The sequence below is a fragment of the Salminus brasiliensis genome, chromosome 8 (genome assembly GCF_030463535.1).
Source record: "Salminus brasiliensis chromosome 8, fSalBra1.hap2, whole genome shotgun sequence".
Classification (NCBI taxonomy): domain Eukaryota; kingdom Metazoa; phylum Chordata; class Actinopteri; order Characiformes; family Bryconidae; genus Salminus; species Salminus brasiliensis.
Window position 1 is genome coordinate 35,932,521 of NC_132885.1, and position 19,983 is coordinate 35,952,503.

General features: G+C 41.6%; 1 protein-coding gene across 2 annotated transcripts in view; it reads right to left on the reverse strand.

Annotated features, from left to right (window-relative positions):
- Positions 1-19,983, reverse strand: part of tmeff2a (transmembrane protein with EGF-like and two follistatin-like domains 2a) — a 132,511-nt gene that overhangs the window by 78,517 nt on the left and 34,011 nt on the right. For both annotated transcript variants that reach the window (XM_072686497.1, XM_072686496.1), the window contains exon 3: positions 12,625-12,754. In XM_072686497.1, the coding sequence (XP_072542598.1) occupies positions 12,625-12,754 (130 nt within the window). The remainder of the gene's footprint in view (positions 1-12,624; positions 12,755-19,983) is intronic.

Genomic DNA, 19,983 nt, shown 5'->3' on the forward strand with positions numbered 1-19,983 from the left:
GAAAACATGCATAACTTCTATCTCTAGTACTTTGCTCCAACAGCTCCAATCCTGTCAGGTCTGTACCAGGTGGGGGTTACTTCAGATCCCATTCTACTAATCCCACTCACTAATCTCATATAGAACATAGCTTTGAACACTCTGAGATTCCAGGACAGTGACTGTACACCCTTTAAAAAGGGTTCATAGCACAGACTTGTCTGGGTCACAGTAGCTCTTCTGCTGGTTCAGATCTGACTGGATAGTTTTCATTCACCAAGGAGCCTTGAGCATCCCCATGCCCTGTCGCCTATTCATAGTTTGTCCTTCCTCAGACCACGGTTTGTAGGTACTAAGCACAGCAACTCTTTTAGAGATGCTCTGACTGAGCCGCCTGACCATAAAAATTGGGCCTTTGTCAGAGTAGTTCCGGCTTTCAGTTCTGCCCATTTCTCCCACATCCAACATGTTGACTTTGAGAATTGACTGATTTCCTGAACATTTAATATATTCCAATTAGATATGTCCTGATGCATGTCAGTGGATTGGGTATCAGCTTTTTTAATCTCAATCCCAATCCAGGGTCATTGTTTTAACCATGGTGTTCAGTGCGCCATGTCGAGGTGCCGATAACAGACATAACAGCTGACAGCGGCTGTTCTCAGGGTGTTCTCAGAGAGTGGAACATGAAAACATCTGAACATCTGAAACTCAAAACCCACATGAGATGACTTGACTGCAGTGTTAAAAGGAGCTGGGAGCTGAATGGTGAGTCAGACTGGATTATAAAATAATAAAACGAAAACGAAAAGTCTCTCCTAAATGTAATAAGTTGGTCAAGAATGTCTCATTATAGAAACTGTTACTAAAAATAAATTGATTAATCAGCAGCTCATCCTATCTAAACCTTGTGGCTGTATTATTTATACAAATACAAAGATCAATTTCATATGATACTCTCATATGGCTTTGAGACTCGGATTGGATTGAAGTGGAAAAATAACCTGATCGGGACATCCCTAATTCCAACACTCCATGTTCATGTACTTCAAGGCACAAACATGTAACTGGTTAGCTATGTTTTGCCTAGTCTTTACTATGGCAACCAAGCAAATGCGAGTACAGCCTGATAGAGAGCAAGTTTTGCGTAAAGATAATCATCAAGTTTTCTTATTCAAACTACTGTGAAAAAACACAGATTGGCACTCTTTGATAGATTGGCAACTTTCAGATTATAGATCTGATACCATACAAGCAAAAGACAGATGGATCAGCAGGCAAACAAAAGTACAGAAATGAGGAGAGGACGAGAGAGAGAGATAAGAGGAGAAGAATAGAGCCGTCTCCAGAGCTGACGTTCCTGTTTTCTCTTCTTTCTTTAGCTAAATTAGATTCTGAACGCAGAGAGCACATGCTCACACACATGCAGCCTGCTGTTACTGAATCACGACCACATACCGGCTCATACTGACAATAAGACACAAAAACACACACCCCCTCGAATGATGCCCTAACAAGTGTAAACATTTTTAATCTGGAAAATAAATCTAATATTTAGCTCAGCGAGAGTAATTATCTTACCTCTCACCTTCCACGCATAATTATTCATGCGTTTTGCAGTTATTATCTTTAAGCGCAGTTATCTCAACACTCATGACTGATAATTCTGCTGCCTTCAATCATTAATTCCTTAAATACCAGTAGGCACTTCTTTTTCACACGTGCCCCCACACATGCCCCCACACAGAGCGACACCTTTTGTTTTTCTGTTCTTTGTAGAGATCACTCTGCATGCATTTATTTTGCTTCGGAAAACACAGCTTCTAAGATGGAACAGGAGTGTAATGATTTACACACTGTATTGATACTTAATTGTATTATTAAAGCGGCCCTAGAATGTTAAACAGTGAACCTCAAACACTTGTTCCTTCTTCAAAAGAAAGTTTGAAGTTTCTGCATAACCAAAACAGGGATATAAAACAGCTGTAAATTCCAAAACCCCAAAACTATGTTACGTAAAAGTCTTAATTCATTATATTTACACCCCTAAAATTTACATAAACCTAGTCTAATAATGGAAGTCTTAGTCAAAGCAGGTGATATCGTAAAATGCAATCGCGACTTTGGGGAAATTTGGTGTTGTTGATGCTGGAGAGCAACACATCACCGCCAGACTCCAGACAGGAACCCAGTCTTGTGACCTAGGCTTTTCTTCTGCCTGTGTCCACAGAAGAAATTTGCACTTGGTAACTGTTCATGAGAACTCCCAATATGCGGCCCACAGAGGTGAGGATGCAAGTGAAGGATTAGCATTAGCAGAGCAGAAACCAGTGGCCAAATCAACAATCTGGTACATTCTTAAAAAGATAACAATAAAAATGGGGTAAACGTGCCTCAGAAAGAGAAACACCACACAGAGGGAAGAAAACACAGGATTCATCCCAAACTCTTTATGTAATTATGACTACATTTGAAATCTAAATAGAGCATAATACATTTGTAATAGAATAGTATTTATATTAATTCATATGTCAATCTGACATGTAGTGCTATCTGCGTGTAGCTGTTTTATGACTTATTACCTATTAAGGAAGTTGGAGGAGGTATCTGGGATTCAGCCAGAAACTCAAAAATCACAAATGTTTTGAAAAGCTCCCTTTTCAGTGACCAAAAACGTCTTTTTTTATGTGGACGGGAGATCAAAACGCAGACAAGAACCTACATTTTTAAAAATACCTAAGGAAACAGCATTTGTTGATGTTCATGGTATAACTGAATATCGCTGCTGTCCAATGAAAAACATCTCTATTTTTGTCCGTTTTTAGTTTTCTCCATCATTTGAGCTTTGCAGATGTTCTGTACACTGTGTAAATAATTCTGGATTAATAGGTCAATAGAAATGCTCTAAATATTCAAAGTCATAAACATTTTGGAGATACATGTTTTCCATTGGGTAGCGAAAGTATTTTCTTGTATCTATGAGTGAATTTTTTTCCTAATTGTTCCCAAGTCTATATTATTCAAAGTACACAAGTTTGCCTTTTTGCACTGATGACGGCTCTACCTCCTTCCTTTCAAGTCAAGAGCCTCAGTGTCATCCTGGATAATATGTTTACTTTTGAACATCACATCATAGATATATCCCAGACTGCTTAATTTTATCTCTGCAACACTGCAGGACCAAGCTCTGCCATCTTCCAGCACAACACAGAAGTCTGCACGTCTTGGTAACTTCTTGGATTGATTACTGTAATACTTTTCCAAACAAATGCCATCCCAAGCTCCAATTTTCCCAAAACTGCACTGCCTGTTCTATCGAGGGAGCAAACCAACCCTCTACTTAGTCTCCTTTGCTGGCTTCTTGTAAAATACCAGACTGAATACAAAATCTTTCTGCTCACATTTATAGTCCTCCACAACCTTGTCCCTTCTTACCGCTCTGATATCCTGCACGTCTATACCCCTGCACATACACTACGATCATCCAAATCTGTCCTGCTGTCAGTGACACCTTATCATCTCAGTATTATGTGTGCTAGGGCTCTCAGCTGTAATGCACCCAGACTCTGGAACTGTCTCTTTATCTATTCATCAGTTAGACTCTATTGTATTATTTCTTTAGATCTCAGCTCAAGGCACATTTGTTAAGGATGGTCTACTCTGTTTAGTGCCCTTATCTGCAATCAGTTGTTTTTACTTTTGTTTATGTTGTTATTTTTATGCTTTTTGTTGTAGGGTGACCTTGGGTTTCTTGAAAAACGATAAATGTAACACACTATTATGTAATATTGACTATTTCAGTATCTTGTATTGAATTACCTTTCAGAATTCCGGAAGTGTTCATGTGTTGATGTTTCCATTTTCGGTTTAATGGGAAATTATAAACGTCCAACATTAAAGGCTTTAGAATGGCACAGCAGGGGTTCTGCCAAATCCATTCAGACTGGATTCATATCAGCACAGAATTCCTGAAGAATTCCAGAGGTTTTCATGTGCTAATGTTCCCATTTCCGGTTTATTGGATATGCAACACTATAAAAGTACAATAATAAAGTCTTTAGAATGGAACAATGGGGGGTTTGCCTGATCCATTCAGACTGGTTTCTTATCAGCCAGAAACACTAAACAGGCACAAGATCCCAATCTGGTCCTGGAGTACCCCCTGCCCTGCTAATTTGCAAGCCCCTAATAAACTGAACTGGAGATGTTAGTGTGGGGAAAATGCTAAAGAATTTACTAAGCAGGGGCACCCTAGGATCAGAGTTTGGAACCATGATGTATAAAAAGGAAAATATTATTCCAGTCCAAGAGCCAAAGAACCACTGACTGACAGGGAAGCTAACTGCAAACTTGACTGGCCAACCGCAAACTAACACACAAACCGCAAACTAACACACAAACCGCAAGTTAACATACAAACCGCAAGATAACACAAACCGCAAGCTAACATACAAACTGCAAACTAACACACAAACCGCAAACTAACACACAAACCGCAAGCTAACATACAAACCGCAAACTAACACACAAACCGCAAACTAACACACAAACCGCAAGCTAACATACAAACCGCAAACTAACACACAAACTGCAAACTAACACACAAACCGCAAGCTAACATACAAACCGCAAACTAACACACAAACTGCAAACTAACACACAAACCGCAAACTAACACACAAACCGCAAGCTAACATACAAACCGCAAACTAACACACAAACCGCAAACTAACACACAAACCGCAAACTAACATACAAACCGCAAACTAACACACAAACCGCAAGCTAACACACAAACCGCAAACTAACACACAAACCGCAAACTAACATACAAACCGCAAACTAACACACAAACCGCAAACTAACACACAAACCGCAAACTAACACACAAACCGCAAACTAACACACAAACCGCAAACTAACATACAAACCGCAAACTAACACACAAACCGCAAGCTAACACACAAACCGCAAACTAACACACAAACCGCAAGCTAACACACAAACCGCAAACTAACATACAAACCGCAAGCTAACACACAAACCGCAAACTAATACACAAACTGCAAACTAACACACAAACCGCAAACTAACACACAAACTGCAAACTAACACACAAAATAACACAAACCGCAAACTAACACACAAACCGCAAACTAATACACAAAATAACACACAAACCGCAAACTAACACACAAACTGCAAACTAACACACAAACCGCAAACTAACACACAAACTGCAAACTAATACACAAAATAACACACAAACCGCAAACTAACACACAAACCGCAAACTAACACACAAACCGCAAGCTAACACACAAACCGCAAGCTAACACACAAACCGCAAACTAACACACAAACCGCAAACTAATACACAAAATAACACACAAACCGCAAACTAACACACAAACTGCAAACTAACACACAAACCGCAAACTAACACACAAACTGCAAACTAATACACAAAATAACACACAAACCGCAAACTAACACACAAACCGCAAACTAACATACAAACTGCAAACTAACACACAAACCGCAAACTAACACACAAACCGCAAGCTAACACACAAACCGCAAGCTAACACACAAACCGCAAGCTAACATACAAACCGCAAGCTAACACACAAACCGCAAACTAACACACAAACCGCAAACTAACACACAAAATAACACAAACTGCAAACTAACACACAAACTGCAAACTAACACACAAAATAACACAAACCGCAAACTAATACACAAACTAACACACAAACCGCAAGCTAACACACAAACCGCAAGCTAACACACAAACCGCAAGCTAACATACAAACCGCAAGCTAACACACAAACCGCAAACTAACACACAAACCGCAAACTAACACACAAAATAACACAAACTGCAAACTAACACACAAACTGCAAACTAACACACAAACTAACACAAACCGCAAACTAACACACAAACCGCAAACTAACACAAACCGCAAACTAACACACAAGCCGTGAACATGAAGTAATAGGGCACGTTAGCATGTAAGCTACAAGCACATTCATTTGTGCCGACTCTTCAAGTTCACTGCAAGTCACTACCAGACTACAGTGACTGATTGACAATAGTAGCAACAGGCAAAATGAAAATGTTACTGGTCAGTATTTTTGGGGCTGATACAGATTTCACGTTTGATGAATGATTAACCTTGAATATTCAAAAAGCTTTAAGCAATCGATTTTTTTTTATTATATAAATTGGTCCACGTCACTGCCTGAGATATGGGGAAAGTCCTGGAGACAACATAACATGCCATGCCATGCCATGTTTTAAAATGCTTGACAAGCTAACTGGATGTAATTGTACCTGCCTAGGGCTATTTCTATTTAACGGCATCAGAGTATGACAAGGCTACGTCCACACACAGGAGTTGTAGAAGCAACCTTCCTCTAACACACACCAATCGGTCTGTAATATTACAATGAGCAGTTCAGAAGGTGCATATATGCCCTTAATGGAAGCTCTTGAATATTTGTTGTAGCTTTTACGCAAATATGAATATGATATTTGTTGATTATTTCACGACTAATCAAATATCAGAATAATCTTTTCTTTTTTTTTTGCAGCTCTAACTGTTAAACTTTGTAACCAAGGCTCTGGGGATAAACAATGTACTGCATCTATCATTATTTGAGATGCCAGCAAGGAAGCTCGAATTGAACTGAACAGACCTCTCTGTCTTATTTTCTCAGTCTCTCAATCTCTCTTGCAGCATCCCTCGAGTGTCTCCGAAGAAGTTTAGAGTATTTAGGTGCTCTTTAATGGAGACTGACTCAGCAGCAGCCCATGCACCAAACATCTGTCTCTCCACAGCTCCGCAATAGCAGAACCTCGCCGACACAACCGGCCATTTGGGCACTGTGTCTTTTAGGCCAGGACTGAAGGAAGGTTTAAGAACAAACATTTCTCTCTCTAGCAAAAGAGACTACCGGTCAACCTCGCTTATAAAACCATGCTTCAAAACCACATGAGCCTACAGTTATTTACAGCTCAGCAGAAAGGAAGCAGGGAATCTTCAAACTCAAAGCCGTCTCGAATAGCCCCGGGGCCTGCGTCTGTGAAGTGCTTCGGAGTGCGAAGGCCAATCTCGGATGTGTTTTTTTCTCTTTTTTTGTGAGCAAGATCGCTATAAATAGTGGAATCTGATGCGAGATCTCGCATCCCAATATCGGAATATTTTTTTTTGAACACAACACCCACTCACAGTCAAGTATTATGACTTCAGTTGGGGAATGAACGCAAGCACCCGAGTGAAGTACTTAACCCAGAGGTCAAGGGACCAGGGACAAAACTGCACTTTTAAAAAGGGACATCTCAATGGAAGATGGAAATTAGTTCCTTGCACCTCTTTTCTGAGAATCCTCAAGCGAAAGGAGGAACTGAATGGAAAGGAACTTTGCAGTCCTTTAAAGCCGAAGTCCACCAGCGGCTCAATGGCACTTTTGGCAAGATAAAGAGGCACAAGGCTACACCTGGACGTGTACGATTATGGCTCTGCTTTATTGATTCCTGAAAAGAAAAATAGGGTCATCATGTCAAGCTTTGATGGTGCTCAAGAAGAAACTTTCAAGAACAAATAACGGCTGTCACAGACGAGACACAGATGGACACCACAGGGGATAGAATGCACAGATGCCATGCACAGTTATTTTAACTACAACTGTGTAGAAGTAAGAGTCCTTCATCTCTTTGATTTGTAGTCAACTGTCACACTATCAGGTTTACCACCTGATTCAGTGGACTACAAAACCCACTATTCCCGCCAGACTCACATGACTGTCACCAGCCCTCGACCAGCTATCACTGCTTTGTATTTAAAGCCTTCCTTTGTTAGTCTTGTTGCGAAATAATGCTGACGAATTATTGTTTGTTTTTTCTCTATTAAAACACTCTCCTTCTGGTTTTATCCACGAGCATCTGGGGTGTCCTAACCGCGTTACATCAAGAGCCATTCATAGCTCTCTCTAGCACTAGCAAATTTCTCGACATTAGGAGGTTAAGGACTCATCAAGTTTCCTTGCTTACATTTAAAGCCAGCCACTGTTTTTTTTTGTTTTTTTTTTATAACTGTCGGTAATGCAGTAACACACCAGCTAATGGTCACATGTGCTGGACAACATCACTTCAAGAGACATGAGGGGAGAGAGCATCATCTAACCACCCGGAGAGAGCATGTCCAATTGTGCTCTCTCAGACCCTGGCTACTGATGGCAAAGCGGCATGGCTCAAGATTCAAACTTACCAAAACTGACCAAAGTGGCAGCGAATTAGACCTCTCGGCCCTTCAGAGCCTCTTAACCATGAGTTTCTCAAATTGAAGTAGAACGATTAAAACATAGAGAGAGAATAATAGGACTCGTTGCAAACGTGCAACACCTGCTAGACCACCAAAACCCTGCCCCTGAGAGTGTAGAAAATCCAGCTCTACTCTCTTTTCAAGTCTGAAATGATTAACAGGTGTTTGTGTCCATCTTTCCACTGTGAGAGGACCACTCAATGCTGTGGGTCTAAAGGGGTATGGAGCTGATCATGACACTCTTACTGAGAAAAGCAAACGGACAACAAAGAAGAACTTCAAACAATGGACAGACCATCTCCCAGCCCATACCTCAATACGTACCCCTGTAGCTCAACCTCACTGGCACACACAGTATATGCAGTATATGTAGATGCACAGTTTCTGTTAGCCATCCTGTAACCCTTTATCAGTGCTCAGTTTCTAACCAGAGGGGTGCACTGGCCTGAATAATCTTGGGTGCTGGACCTTCTCTCGACCTACTCTCGGCACTGTGCCAGATACACTCATGCCAGTGGCCCACATACACTAACATACGACTAGAACGTCAGAGTTATTGCTGTGCTTACAACAGTTCACCAAATAACATCTCCTGTAGTCACAAACAGACCAGTGAGGGTGGTTGGCAGTCTATGGACCTCACGAAGCGACCCATAAAAGGAAGTACAAGGGAGGTGTTTCTAATAAATAGATGGCTTGTGAACTGTCACTTCGCTTGCAAGTAGTGTCATTTGTCAAGCCATAAAGTCAAAATGTTCAAATTAAAAAGGTTCAGGGCATTTGCTTCTCCACATGAAGACAATTCATTAAGGTTGTGATAAATCACATGATGTCAGTGACTCTTTCACTTGGGTAAGATGCCTGCCAGCAGGACAAGAAAGGTAGGTGCTGGCCCCAGTAACAGTTTTACACTTTCTTCCCAATGTCTCTCTTTATACTTTACACATTGGCTGCCATTGGATGTATTGTAAATGCAGTAATTAATATAGTTAAAATTACAATAATATATTAAAACTACTACTTACTACTGCAACCTAGTAAATCATCAGATATAATAGGATAAATTATTTTGACCAAAATGACTGGATATTGTGAATGCCCTGATTCTTCCAAACTCATTCAGAAACACATCAGAGACACAAGAGAAAGTGACATTGTACTCATAGCACACAATCTAACATTTGCAAAAGGCAATATTTTGATAACCAATATTGAATTTTGTGCAGACCTACTGTATTCTGTATTACTAAATGCAGGTCAGTCAATTCAGTTCATACTGACAGCGGAATAATTCTGACATAGCTGACTGAAACTACTGATTGCTTAAAGAAGCAGTTATCTTTCTTTAAAATGGTATTAATGGCACATATCTGCATTTATAGCACCAACAAAAACAAAAGTACATGATTCATAATTGATAAAATTATTCACATTGTCTTTTTTCCTAGAAAAATAATCAATGTTTTCAAACAGCTTAGTTTCAGACTGTGCCTGATTACAAGAGACAAGCAGTGACCACACAATGCAGAGCAGTGTGTAATTAAATTCAGTAGTAGCAGTTAAGTTTTTGGTAATTTGGGCTGTGTACTCAAGCTAAATCAATTTGAGGTTATAGTGCAAAATATCACCTTTAATGGTGTTTCTGTTCATTCTGAACAAACTGATTTACAGCCCTTCACAAATGTAGTTTACAATAAATATAGTTATAATAACTAAATGGAGAATTGTATGAAGAAAAGTGGGAAATATCTGCATGAGTTGAAGCACTACATGCAGTAAATGTGAAAATTAGTGTGTGGTTTGTAAAGCAAGTTATGATTGCTAATTAGCATAACCGCTTATCTAGATGAAGTTTTACTACACCGAAAAAGAATGTCTTCTGTAACTAAAACTTTGTCAACTTTATATGTAAACATGCAAAGAAACCTCGCAAGTCACAAAAGGGCTAGACTGAGTTGCAAATCGCAGTCTGAGCAGTGAGTCAATTAGGAGCGAGTCAAAGTCGAGTTGCAAGTCACTTAAGGGCTAGTTTGCTTTAAATTGTAAGTCGTTTAAAGGCTGGTCTGTGTTGAGTGGCAAGTTGAGTTGTGAGTCATTAAAGAGACAGTCTGTTGAGTTGTGAAACATTTAAGGGCTGGTCTGTGTTGAGTTGTGAGTGATTTTAGGGCCAGTCTGAGTTGTGAGACATTTAAGGGCTGGTCTAGGTTAAGTTGTAAGTCATTTTTGGGGTTAGTCTAAATTGTTAGTCATTTAAACGCTAGTCTGTGTTGAGTTGAGAGTTGAGTTGTGAGTCATTTAAGGGCTAGTCAGTGCTGAGATTTGATCCAGTCAACACGTAACTGAGACACTGACTCGAGTCCATATTTCTATGTGTAGTGGAGAATCACTTCTCGCAGCACTAGCAGATAAGCCAAACTAGGATGCCCCCAGAAGCATCATAACTTCAGTACCTCACTGTACAGCAGGACATTGATCTGATAGATATTACTAAAGCAGCGAGTTTTCCAAGACTTATAAGTGCGGCCCTTCTTGGCTGCCCATGCCAATGACCTCACTTGAACCCCACTGAAGAGTATTTTACTCGCTGATGTCAAGACATAAGGCAAAAAGCACTTTTACTTTAACTTTTACCTTATAGTCATTGTTCCATTTCAAATTCTATTTACTAGAACACACAGACAGAACAATAAATATTGGGTTACTGGTTAGTTATATACACCTGCACTTACTGTAAGACCAGGCTTATTACAAGACGTGGAATTCCCTCCTACTTTTTTTTTCAGCACAGAAAAAAATATCTCAAATATCTATTAGACCTTTCCAGGAGTTCATAATTGTTATGAGGTGCATACAGCAATGCATCTTGTACTCCCAAAGTAGGTTGGTAAACTTGCAGAAAACCTACAGCCAAAATTCTCAGGTACTGTGGTACCATATGCTCAAAGCGCTTCCTAATCAAGGAACTTAGAGCAAAAGACTTGGATCCTTAGCCCATTAAGCTGCTGGAATTTTGGCACTGATGTAATGCAGCAGGTTTTCTAATAAAGACAGAAAGATGAAAGAGTTTAGGGACTTTGAAACACGCACACACCAATACTGACCTTAGGATTTTGGTAGTTATTTAGAGACAACACGTTCCAAGGTACTTGTATGAAGATCTTGAAATACCTTCAGTTGTTTACAGGCTTGTTCAGCCTCCAACAAACTCATAGTTCGGTGCACATGTCATTCACTTTGTCGCGATTCATGCCTCATTCTTTGTATCCAAAGCATGTGTCTCAATTTCTTTTTAAGAATATTTAATTATAATACTTTAGTATTGGGGCACAGTAAAATGTTGCTGTGAAGCCATGTACCTGATTCAAGAAACAAAGAAAGCTGCTTGCTTAAGTCTGCTACTTTCTGCAAGGCACCAACGAGTCAAATCTGCAGATTATAAGCAGTGTTGTGTTTTACACTGCTACATAACAGACGCAGAGAGTTTAACCCTTTAAAAAGCCTATGGACCATCAGTGGGTCGAAAGTGTTATCACAAACTTCTATTACTAAAGAATAGATCCACCGGTTTATATAGAAGTCCCTATAGTTACTGAATAATATGCCTTAGTGTGTTAGGGAGTTAATATCAGCAACAGTTCATTACACAAATGCTTAAAAAAACACTAAATCGCATCAAAATAATCAGAAAAGTAGCTCTGAGAGATCAGGTTATTAACAGGAAACAGTAGATGTTTTTACGTTGGACACAATGTTACATTTATCACAATTGGCTGATGCTTAAACCAACCCAAACCAAGTACATTGAAATCATAGTACACAGTTAGTAGGGATGTCAAAATTCTATAAACGTGAGAGTACTTGTTTTATATGGTACCAAAAAGGAACTAAAAACTGTCACAGCTGTCAGAGATGGTGCTTTCTCCAGAACTGATGGGGGCAGCACAATATGCCTATACATGTAAAGAGGGAAGCGGAACTTCTCTGATCATCTGACCACTGTGAATACTTTCTAGAAGCGGCATGTTGGTTTTAGCTACTTGAAATACTACCAGTATTTACAGTTAATGTTGCACTTGTTTGTTCTTGTATGTTTTTGATCAAAGGAAGCTGTTGCTGACATATAATGATTGCTAAATCACACAGTATGATTATATGCCAATGCTGTAGAGAATTATAGAATTTCTGTGTTATTGTGATGACCGTATCAGGTAGGAAAATGTATAATTATTAAGTATAATTAACTAATAAACTAAAACACACATAAACATACGCAAACACACAATACATGAACACGTACAGACGGCAACCTTACCGACAGGACAGGATCCTTCAGAAACCACCAAGATCTCAGTCTGCTGTTTGCAAGCATCCCTCCGTAGGAGACACTCGTTCTCGTAGTTTTCGTTATTGGAGCCGCACACCGGGACATAGTCGTTGTTACACTGATTAAGAAAAGAGAAATATTTGCATCAGATGATTTAGGAATATATATAGACACCCCAAATAATCCAAAACAGTGCGAATCTTTCATCATATAGGTACAGATATACAAGATAAACAAGTACTGGAGGTGGGCAATAAATCATAAGTATATCAAAAGCATCAGCAGCACTTAAAGAAAACTGATCTGTAGATCTGATATGCAGATTATTAAAAAGAGAGCTGAAGTGGTACAGTATTTAGTTCCATTAAATGATAATGAGCCACTGCTCATCCACCCTTTGATTACTGCTCTCCTCAGCTACAAATTCTTAGACTTTAGTTTTAAGTTTATTCTGCTCTATCCCTGCTGGCCGTAGCTCACTAATATTTACTTCACCTTGAGTTTACATTTTTCTTCTCTCTCTTCCAGCTGTAGTCTGCTGCACTTGCTTGATTGTCTTATTTCAGTTTGTAGTTTCTGGTATGCATTTCAGATACCCATATGTATGTGTAAAATCATAATAATTTAATGCATTTTTAATAGAAAATCACAGTTCAGCATTTCATGTGATAGGGAGAGAGTACTTGTGGGTTGGCTAATTGGGGAGTAAAATTAGGTAAAAATATAAATAAAAAACATGCAATGAGTCATAGGGTAGGAATTCACTTTTGCCTGTGCAGAGACAGTACATTCAAATGGCTCTTAATATGGCTGCTACTCCCTCTCTCAGGTTATGTAGTGCCCTGAAAAAAAAAAAACTCCTAATTTTGAACACTCTTAAGAGTAGTTTTGGCACGGAAAGTTCCAAGAGAACTGTGACTGAGAACTGCTTGTGCAGGAAGTTGCCTTCACCTCAGCTGGAAGCCAGCACAGATCAAACAGATAGACTGGCTGTGAAATGTATGTTTTAGTCCAAGACAAATTTGCACCTGAAAAACCTTCATGAACCTCAGCATCTTCTCCCCCTTCAGGCTAACTTTGATACAAGTTTTGCGTTATTCAGCAACCGGGCTTCATGATGAAACAAAGTCTGGAAAGGACAGGTTTGATGTTTAAAGCAAATGAACATATAGTTGGCCTAAATATCCTCGAGCTGAACTCAGCTATTTTAGCAACTTGTTCTTTTTTTTCCAAGGGAATGTATTTGGGTAAACAGCTAGCAGAGGAGAATATGGAGACTGTGTGCACGTAGAATGCAAATGAGGGCACTGTAAGGATGGCTGAAATATATCCTGGCAGCTTTGCACTTCCCTAGTTCTCAGGTGGTGAGAGAGAGAGAGAGAGAGTGTGTGTGCTTGATTTCAAGATGACAAAACCGAGAGGCAACGTTTCAGTAGAGATGAAAGACGCACTTGCCAGTTGTTAGCTGTAACATGTTGACACATCTAGCTTATTACCATTTGCCTTCACGCGTGTGGAAGAGTTCAAAGTTATATCAAGATTGGTGATTTTTCAGATGAGGACTAAGCAGATGAGTGTCAGGGCAACCAAAGCCATCTGAAGCGAAAGCCAAAATCACCGCTGATGTACTGGTTGCACAGAGATCTTAGTGACGATGTCTGCAGCAATAACTACCAATCCTTTTTTAAAAGAAACACTTTGCAAAAAAAATGTGTGCAAAAATATGCTTCAGTCATTTCAACTGCATTACGGCACCAGAAAGAGGGCATGCTTGCCTTTGCTCCCTCATTTCCTGCACATGAAGTGGGTGGCCTGGTGGAAACTGGAGCATGTCCACACCTCATGTAGGTATTCTGGGGAATGAGACGATGCCACACACACGTACACCTGGCCTCAGCAAGTGAGAAGAGAGAATCTGTCTGCACCCGATGCCATGCACACGATGGGTCTGAAAGCCCTGGAGAGGCAGGCGTGGTGTAGGGCTGAACTGGACTGTCTGTTCACAGGTTGGCTGAGTGGCCATATGGCCAGGGGCCAGCCGGCAAGGGGTCAGAGAAAGAACCGTGCCCATCGATCCTGGAGCTCTCTCTGCGCCCGCTGTTTTATCGGCCGAGAGGCGGTATAATGCAGTAGGGGAGTGGTCTGGGCCAAGGTTGGCAGTGGTGCAAGGGTTTCGGTTGAGTGGGAGATCAAGGGGGAGGGAGAAAGAGGAGAAGGAAAGGATGAAATGGAGAAAGAGAGCAGGTGGATACGCTAGTGCACCGGTCGCTTGTGGATGGGCAGATGGATAGACTAGGGGCGGTTGATCATGTAAACGTGGCTAAGAGATCACATAAAAACTGGGTAAAAATAGCGGAAGAAAAAGTCTCATTAGGGAACGTTTTAGTGATTTTGGGGTATGACTCCATCTTAATGAAAATCATTACTGAAACAAATGATTCGCTCCTATCAAATTAATCTAAATTAGAAAATGACTACAGGAATCTAATGGCAGAGAGGGGGGATGGACAGATAAGCAGGCAGGGATAGATATATGCAGAGATTAGATAGATAGACAGATAGACACACATGCACACAGAGAGAGCCAGAAAGAGAGCTGGAGTCCGAGAGAGAAAGGAAGGGGACTGAGCAGAATTAAAAGACAGTGCTCCAAGCTACTCTGCAAGAGTAGTGCACCACTGAGATCGTAAGGAATAAAGAGATAGAGAAATCTCACGAGAAAAGGACGAGAAGTTATGAAGGACTCGAAGGTCTCAAAATAGATGCAAAGGAAGCAGAGGGGGAGTGTGACAGAGACAAGGGAGAAGGCAGCGATAGAGAAAGAGAGAGAGAGAGAGAGAGAGAGAGAGAGAGGGAGGATGGGAGGGAGAGAGGGAAAGGGGAAGAGAAGACATTCCGGAGCTGCCTTCTCCCAGCCTTCAAACCCCTCTTCCCCGTCTGCATCTCTGCAGCTCAGAGTTTTCAATCAAACCTTCGCTTTTAGCCAGACATGATGCAACAGCACGAAAGATGCCCTGCAGGACCCCGGGGTGTCTTGAGAGGCGCCTGTTTTGCCAAGCCCCTGCGATTCGGTCTTTTCATGCTTGGCCCCCCGAGGGGAGGGAGGGTATTAAAACCTCCATCCTTTAGGAAGCATAGCCGGTGATGAGGAAAACGATGGGAACTGTTCTCCCTGCAGCCAAAGAAGTTGCTGAGCAGTCTAGCAAAGCTATAGGAGAATAAAAAAAGAACTGACGGGCTGTGAACTGTTTTGAGTGCATAAGCAGCATCTCAAATCGGACATCACTGAAAGGACTATACGGCAGACTCACGCTTGCCTTAGGGAGGGGCATGGAGATGAAAAACCTCAGGCTTGGCAAATGGTCAGGGTTGTCTAGAGGGATGTAGGTTTGAGGTTATGTAATACAGTAGGTCTCTCCAAAAAGGTCTGTGCATCAACTCAGCTACAGGTTGAGATGGGACGGAGAGACGTATAAAGACATGAAGGGAGAGTAAGAAAAGAAGAGGGCATTGAGGCAGTCGTGAGTTACAGCCATAAGGCTGAGCAACTACATAAGGCTGTGAAACTACATAATCCAGACTAACAAGTTTGCCACACCCAAGCAGGACAAATGCTGATGCATAAATACCCTAAGAATAACTAAAGGCATTACTGCAGCTCACATACATCAGAGGTCATTTTTGTGTGAACTGTACGACCACTGTTTCAGGGCACCCACTGCAAGGGACATACTTGAATAAGTGCTGCACGTTTTTGCATAACACCTGTATTGGTATACGGCAGTTCCACTAATGCCCTGCAGGGGCTGCTGTGGCTCTTGCATTCCCTGACTCTGACTCCTACGCTTCTTACTCTGGTATGTATTAGGATCTCTTATCCTGGCCTAACACAGGAGAACACTACCCTGTAGAGAAGTCAGCTTTCACACATCGCTGACCCTTTTCTGACCAACAGATCACAGCGCTGACACTCCCTTACAAGATATCCTTTTCTCCGAATCTGTCTGTTCATATGTATTCTTGATTCTTGGAAAGCGTATGGGAAAACGGAGAGGAGGTAAATGATGTAAGAGGCGTGATAGTGTGCTTTGATGCAAGAACTCTCTTGGGAGCATGTGAGTGACTATCCATTCCTGATTTCATTTTTAAGTCCATCCATCAATTAATCCAATCCTGCCTTCTGCTTAAGCATTAATCAATCCATCCATTAGGCCAACGATTCATCCGCCCAGTGACGCAAAATAGTCCTTTTGTCCAAAGACAAGTCAATCCATCCATGCTAAGCGTAGCGAGTCTGAAAAACCTGAATTAACTAGACCTGACTCTAGAAGGCGGTGGGAACAGACTGTACTGAGACAAGCAATTAAGAGTCACAGAGGCACAGGGGATGGTGCAGAGTAGCTAGAGATCAGTGCAGTGATAAAACAGACCCTGAGCTATGTAAGACTATGTAAGCCTCTGTAAGACAGTAGGAACAGCAATTGGTTGCACAGCTATCAGGTCAGCCTGAGGTCTGAGAGCTGGGGAGACAGTTGCTGGGGTGAAAAGATAGAAGACCTTTATTCTTCAACAGCTGTGCAAGGGTTGCATGAGCAAGGTGAGAAGGATGGTGTGCGTGTATGTGAGTGTCTAAATGTCTAAATCTGTTGCGTGTGAAATGCTGGTTCTATATGTGGTTATTAAGGTACCTTTACATGATTAATTTAGCGAGTGTACATATTTGTATACAGTGCATACGCTCTTTGTTTGTGAGCGAGTGAGTGAGTGAGGGAGTGAGTGTGAAATGCTATATTTCGCACTCACTCACTGTGTTACTGTGTTACACTGAAAATGGCAAGATGTCTTGAGGGCTAATGCCAGGCTCCCATATGGTCCCTCAGCCTGCAAGCCACTAATGTAGTTTTTGAATGGAGCTAAGGGAATAAGAAAAGCATCCTTGTGTACTTGACTCTTCCCTGGACATTCAACAGCTTGATAGGAAATGGGTATACCGAGTTAATTATGCATTGCGCAACATGATCCAATCCATTTGCATCATTAGACATTATGTACCCCTTCTTTCACCCAAAATGCCTTTGTGAGAACTGACCCCCGGGCACATTAAGACGGCTGAGACAGCGCAAGCCGAGAAACATGAGAGCACGCGGTGATGGGGAAAGTGCACTGTGAGTGAGAGGCCATGATTGCAAACAGCCAGAGGAGAGACATGGAGCACAGCCGCGGACACGCACGCACATACTCACTCAATTTAACCTGACATGTGCAGAGACACAGTCGCAGACAAGCCGTCTGCCTCAGACCTTCTTCTCCACTACCGCCTCCTCCTTATAAGTTTGCACTCGCGCTATCTGCTGCATATCAGCTAACAGCACAGCATCTGATCCTTATCAGGAGAACCAATCTGTCAGAGAGGCCGAGCCCTGAGGAGAGAAAGGGCATGCCAGGACATGGGCTTTTTGGATTCCACAACTTTGCCATTCGGCGTCTGTAGTGCTCCATTTGGGGATGTTGCAATCCTCCCATCAAGCAGTCTTTTCTGGGAAACTGAAGGTCAGCTCTGCACAGCTTCATTTCGCCAATGTGGATAAGGTGGACAAAGGTGGTTGAACGCACCCCGTACCAGGGGAGCGCCACCTGGGGTTTCTGACAAAAGACAGGAGCTTTGTTTGAGATTCTGTATTTGAGTGCTTCACTCTCCTGTCAGCCAAGCCTCTGGTGTGATGGATGTTCGGTAGAGTGTTCCTGACATGTTAAAAGGCCCTCGAGGCTAGCAGAGGTAAAATCAGGCCTTTTGTCAGACAATTAGCCTGGCACTACGAGAAAAGATTTACCTTAGACCAATGGGAGGAGCAGAGATGGAATGTCCTATGCAAGGACACGAAGGGAACGTATTCTCTTGTCTTTCCATTCCCAAAATCTCTTCACCTAGTCTGCCGTCCCTTAGGACCTTCCCCACAGGTTAAAAACAAGGCAGTTCTAACCATTTCTGAAAAAGGGATTAAGGTACCCTTCCAAAGTGATAAATTCAACTTCATCCTTATCAAGGAGAGCAAGAGAGCAACTCTGTCTTAGTACATTTGAATTCAGTCCGAGTCTTCTCAAAGATGCACATTATCTATGACAGCTCTGAGGGAGGGTGGGTGAAAGAGGGTCACAGAGAGAAAAAAGAAACAGATCAGCCACGATATCCCTGAGAGAGGGACAGGGGAAAAAAAAGAATCTGCTGCGTGTCTCTGCAGATGATGTATTCTTTCCGCCCCTCAGACAGAGACGTGCCTGCCGTTGTCTGACTGAGTGACATTCCCCATTGCCAGGATGCCCTCGCCGGAGTAGTGTGTGCCGCCTGTCTCTGACAGTGGCGAGAAAGAGGGTGGAGATGGTTAGTGTATGTGTGTGTGGATTGGGGGGGGGGGGGAGGGGGGGCTTGGCTTCTGCCTCCCTCTTTAACCGCTTGGCAGTCTGCTCTTGATTAGACCGAGTCTCTCCTTGGTGAGGAGCTCCCGGGCCCTGTCAGGAGAGACGTCTCTTCGGTAATGGTGTCTGACAGGCTGAGGAGAGCTGCACAAGGGCTGACACAGATGCTACTATCCAGGGGAGAGGCTCTCGCTGGAGTTAGCACCCCAGCACTTCCCCCACCCTTGCCTTTGCATTCCCTTGATTTTACAAGGCTATGGGTTATTTTATTGATACAGATGACTCTCCTATTTATTTGCCCGGTTCTCCAAACGACTACGGCCCCCTTCACGGTCCCATCAATCAATAACAAGAACGTTTTTGTGGTTGATTAAAGATAAAACAGATCATTTGATTTGGGAACAACAATAAGAGGCAAAGACTAGCTACTTATCTGGTTTCAAAAGCCCCTAAGACAAAGGAACTAGCGAGTAATCTTGGCATACTAATGGACTCGGATCTCAGTTTCATGTTAAGCAGTTAATTAAGTAAATCAGCATTTTATCACCTTAAGAACATTAAGATTAGAGATTTTGACTAAGCCAACACTAGCGAAAGTCATCCATACTTTTATTTCTAGCAGCATTGATTACTGTAAAGGTATTTGAACCGCACATCTAAAAGAGACAAACAGCTTTAACTGATTCAAAATGCAGCTGCCATTGTTACACTGGCTAACAATATTACAGAACAGACTTTCATGTACTATTACTGGTCTATACAGTGGCATGCAAAAGTTTGGGCACAATATCTGTTACACAAGTAAGCCCTGCATAACATTTCCAGAAGGCAATAATTTAAATATACAACATTTATTTAATATTATAAGCAAGTTTACTTTTTTTATGTTCATCCTTTTACAGTTTAGACATGACATCAAAGGAAAAAAGGGCC